Below are 5,133 nucleotides of genomic sequence, written 5' to 3'. Positions count from 1 at the left end.
CATACCATTTAGGGACATGCGCAATAGGGGGGGTGCGTTTTTAAAACGCCCCCCCTCCCCCCGCGGCTGTATTTTTGATTACAATATCAACAAACTCTCCGTGTTTCAGGCGCTCGGTGCTGTACAGCGCCTCCTGTGGCTGTGAATACATGATAAAAATATCACCGTAGGATGCGTGCATTGAAAGAATCAGCCTTTCGTGACAAACGAATCTCAGTAATCTCCTCTGTAACACTCTGTGACCAGCCGCAGCTGGCCGATTTTCACCACATCCTCTCCCACCAGTTTGTCGTAGGCCTCGGTGATGGTGTCGAAGATTTTCCTCGCCGATTTCAGCTCATGCAACAGCGTCTCCGCCACGGTGCCGACCTTGACGTCGTCCACTTCCATGTTGCGGGCGATCAGGAGACGCTGAATGGAAGGAATGAAACGAGGCGTGAGGAGTCTTTTCCTGATGCTGTAATAATGTTCAGCGTAAAAGTCATCCTCCAAGACTCGCAGACACTCGTGTTGTCTCTGACTGGGGTGATTGGTCTTGCACCCGTTGCATGCGTCGGTGCGGTACTCGTTGATCACTAGGTCGAGTAGGTGATACACCGCAGTTTTCACGGTATCGACGAATAAAGAAGACGCCCAACCGTCAAGCTCGGCGTCTTGCCGCTCGCCCGCCGCCGCATCACACTCCGCGTCGGACAGTATCTCCCCCTCTTCTGAGGAACTGTCAGTAGAGCTGTCCGAGGAACGGTCCTCCTCATCACGACGCAGGGGTGCAGAGTCCATCTTTTACTTTTTATCTCCCTCGGTTTTGAGCGAGGGAGACGGTTTTGACAAAAAAAAGTTTCAGAATGAACGAGACAATCGCCTTCTTTTGAAAATACTAGAAAGGGGGGCTTATTTTTTTGTTGTTGTTTTATAGCGACTTCATAGAACAGCTACAGCATAGGCAAACATTCAGTGAGTAAGTAAGTACATAGATTGCACTAGAACTAGAAATCCTAGAAAACAAGTGAAATGAAACTCAGCCTTCATAGTGTAACAAGGAGAAACGGGGTCGGTTTAGCTAAGTGAACATTGCTAGTGTACAATTTAACTGAGACTATCCAAGTGCTCCACCGAGGCCCATGAGAACATAAGATGTAAAGTACGCTTCTGCGCCAAATAATCCCAGGGAAGCGAGGCCAAAGAATTTACACCACTCCTTCAATTCGATCCTCTCCTCTTCTTCCCTTTTTCTTTGTTCTTCCTCCTTTCTCCTCTTCAGCCTTTCTCCTTCGAGTTTCTTCTGGGCCGCCTTATACATCTTGTTGGTGTAGTGGTTTCCTCCGTTGAAATCCACCATTTCATCCATTTCATCCAGAAGACTTTCGACTTGGTTTCTGCTTTGCTTCCGATCGTTGATGAGCGAACGGTACCTTCCTCCGCACTGGTTTATCAGTCGCTGTAGATGCTTACTTTCTTTCACGTAGTCTTTCACTGACTTGCTGTCCCTCAGCAGGTCCCCGTGCGTAAACAGAACTACGACGTAGGTGGAGGCATCTTCACCAAAGTTGTCTCGAATCCACTTCACAGCATCGCGTTCCTCTTGCGTGAACCTCGACTTGAGGCTCACCGCTAAAAGGAAAGCGTGGGGTCCGGGAGCCGACAGTTCGACGCACTCCTCGATTTTCGTTTTCACCTCGTCTTGCGTTTTGGTCGTGTCAAACAGCCCTGGAGTGTCGATCACAGCGAGTTTTCTTCCGTCTTCGCCCTCTGCCTCTTTTCTGAGACAGCCGTCGGTGACAGACTCGGGCGAAACGTCCTCTTTGAAAGCGTTCGCATCCCCCAGGATGGTGTTTCCGGACGCACTCTTTCCCGATCCTGTTTTACCGACCAGAAGGAGTCTCAGTTTTTCACGGGTCGCAGAGCCTGCGGGGTTGGGGAAATGACGGTAACATTTGAATCATTCGAGAAAAAAAAATAAAGCACTATGTGTCACGGTCTGCGGTGGGCGGACCGTGTGTGGGAGTGTGAGGTTCCAGGTGCAGACATAGATGAGGAGACAGTACTGAACTTGAAACGAAAAGTGAGCCTTTATTTTGGCTGAGTAACGTGGCAAACAACAAAAAGCACTGAGGCAAACTAAACTAAAAGCTGAACTGGGAAAACTAAGAACTGACACTAACTGAGACAGTAGGGAAGGCTAAGACAGGGTGACAACGATGCACATGACGGAGACAACTGTGAACAGGACTCTGTGCTGGAACAACAAAGAACTATGAAACGTATATACGTAAGTAACATGGACCTGACCAGCACAGAGTCCTGAAACCTGGCGTAACATGGGGGAAGTTGAACAGACGACGCGGCGACGAACAAAGGAGGACTGAGGACTCAAATACACACATGAGGTGATCAGGGGAAGTGGAGACACATGAGAACACAGCTGACTAGAAGGAACATAATGACAATACAGGGGAGAGTAACACTAACTACAATGAACAAAGAACACCATACTCTTTCAAAATAAAACAGGAAACACAGAGACATAGACATGGAGATAGAACATGAACTTAACCTAACCAGAGACATGAGACATGACAGGTAGACACACGGACCAGGGAGAGATGACAAAAGGGACTAAGAAACCAAGGACTAAACTGCAAACTAGAAAACGACTAGATGCGTTAAACTACACATGTGGATACAAAAATATGCATTAGAACTTAAACCCTGGGCCACATGGCCCAGTACCGTGACACTATGTTACACTAGGTTATTCTTTTGTTATCTTTGTATCGATGTTGACAGTGAGCAGTTTGTCCACATAAAGCGAGTACCACAAGCAGCACACAACCCTGGAATTGCACTTTACCTTTGTATCGATGTTGACAGCAGGCAGTTTGCCCACATAACGCGAGTAGCACAAGCAGCACACATCCCTGGATCCGGCCTTTGGTGGCCAACATTTTTAGTGAGCTAAGAAAAGAAGAAAGAAAAAAGAAGTGAAATTAAAGCACATTCAAGGAAAGTCTTTCAGATCAGATTAGCAAGTTAAACCACACTGAAAATACACGTTGTATAAACCATGGCCCCAAACTGGTTGGTTGTCCCATGTGTTTCCTCTGTAGCTGCTCCGGGCGCACACACAATGAGCCCTGGTTTCGCGACGCAGGTGTAGCAACAACCTCATTCTCCTCCTCACTGCCTCCTGTGTGTGTGTGTGTGTGTGTGTGTGTGTAGGAGGTACTGTGTTCCTCACAGACGGTGGTGTTCGCGAAACCCACCCTCCCCAAAGCTAAGGGCTCGCCAGCGAGGCGCGTGAGAGCGAGGAAAATGTTTTAAAAAAGGGAAAGGAGGATGAGGAGGCACGGAGGGTCCGAGGTCCAAACGGAGGGCTGTGTTCGCGTAACCCGCCCTCCACAGAGCTAAGCGTATGCTAGCGAGGCGCTTGAGAACGATGTAGAGGGAGCACGGAGTGCCCGAGGTCCAATTGGAGGGCGGTGTTCGCGTAATAGGCAGGCCAAACAGCTGCTCTTTCACTATTGGGGCGCATGACAACGGTAGAGAAGGAGCAAGGAGGATGAAGAAGCATGGAGAGCCCGAGGTCCAACTGGAGGGCGGTGTTCGCGTAATAGGCAGGCCAAACAGCTTCTCTTTCACTAGCGAGGCGCATGACAATGGTAGAGAAGGAGCAAGGAAGACGAGGAGCAAGGGAGAGCCCGAGGTCCTCACCGAAGGGGGTGTTCGCGAAACTGGCCCTCCGCAGACCTAGGCGTGCGCTAGCGAGGAGCATAAACAGAGGGCAGTGTTCGCGTAATAGGCAGGCCACACAGCTGCTCTTTCACTAGCGAGGAGCGTCACAAGGATGTAGAGGGAGCAAGGAGGACGAGGAGGCACAGAAAGCCGAGGTCCAACTGGAGGGCGGTGTTCGCAAAATAGGCAGGCTACATGGCTACTCTTTCACTAGCAAGGTGCATGACAACGGTGGAGAAGGAGCAAGGAGTACGAGGAGCAACGGAGAGCCCGAGGTCCTCACCGACGGGGGTGTTCGCGTAATAGGCAGGCCAAACAGCTGCTCTTTCACTATCGGGGCGCATGAGAACAATGGAGAAGGAGCAAGGAGGACGAGGAGCAACGGAGAGCCCAAGGTCCTCACCGAGGGGATGTTTGCGAAACCCGCCCTCAGCAGACCTAAGTGTACGCTAGCGAGGAGCATGAGAACGATGTAGAGGGAGCAAGGATGAGGAGGAGGCAAGGAGTTTCTGAAGTCCAAACGGAGGGCGGTGTTCGCGTAATAGGCAGGCCACACAGCTGCTCTTTCACTAGCGAGGCGCATGAGAACGAAGGAGAGGGAGCGAGAAGGACAAGGGGCATGGAGAGCCCCAGGTCCAACTGGAGGGCGGTGTTCGCGTAATAGGCAGGCCAAACAGCTGCTCTTTCACTAGCGAGGCGCATGAGAACAAAGGAGAGGGAGCGAGAAGGACGAGGGGCATGGAGAGCCCCAGGTCCAACTGGAGGGCGGTGTTCGCGTAATAGGCAGGCCAAACAGCTGCTCTTTTACTAGCGAGGCGCTTTAGAATGATGTAGAGGGAGCAAGGAGTACGGGGAGAAATGGAGAGCTTGATGTTCTCACCGATGGCGGTTTTCGCAAAACCCACCCTCCGCAGACCTAAGTGTACGCTAGCGAGGCACTTGAGAATGATGTAGAGGGAGCAAGGAGTACGGGGAGACACAGAGTGCCCTAACTCCAACCGAAGGGCGGTGTTCGCAAAATAGGCAGGCTACACGGCTGCTCTTTCACTAGTGAGGTGCATGACAACGGTGGAGAAGGAGCAAGGATGATGAGGAGCAACGGAGCGCCCGAGGTCCTCACCGAAGTGGGTGTTCACAAAACCCACCCTCTGCAGACTTAAGCATACGCTAGCGAGGCGCATGAGAACAAAGGAGAGGGAGCGAGAAGGACGAGGGGCATGGAGAGCCCCAGGTCCAACTGGAGGGCGGTGTTCGCGTAATAGGCAGGCCAAACAGCTGCTCTTTTACTAGCGAGGCGCTTTAGAACGATGTAGAGGGAGCAAGGATGAGGAGGAGGCAAGGAGTGTCTGAAGTTCAAACGGAGGGCGGTGTTTGCGTAATAGGCAGGTAGTGCTCTTTCAC

The 5,133-nt window shown here is 51.3% G+C and overlaps 1 protein-coding gene across 1 annotated transcript; it reads right to left on the bottom strand.

Moving 5' to 3' along the window:
• Positions 1–1,096: 1,096 nt before the first annotated feature.
• LOC134629707 (GTPase IMAP family member 9-like) lies at positions 1,097–2,945 on the bottom strand. The gene is made up of 2 exons (XM_063477227.2): positions 2,852–2,945; positions 1,097–1,905 (listed from the first exon to the last, which is right to left on the bottom strand). Exons 1-2 carry the CDS (start codon positions 2,943–2,945, stop codon positions 1,097–1,099), a joined length of 903 nt encoding a protein of 300 aa, XP_063333297.2.
• Between the last annotated feature and the right edge of the window lie 2,188 nt (positions 2,946–5,133).

This window comes from Pelmatolapia mariae, linkage group LG6 (assembly GCF_036321145.2).
Source record: "Pelmatolapia mariae isolate MD_Pm_ZW linkage group LG6, Pm_UMD_F_2, whole genome shotgun sequence".
Lineage (NCBI taxonomy): Eukaryota > Metazoa > Chordata > Actinopteri > Cichliformes > Cichlidae > Pelmatolapia > Pelmatolapia mariae.
This window is presented reverse-complemented; position numbering and strand designations above follow the sequence as displayed.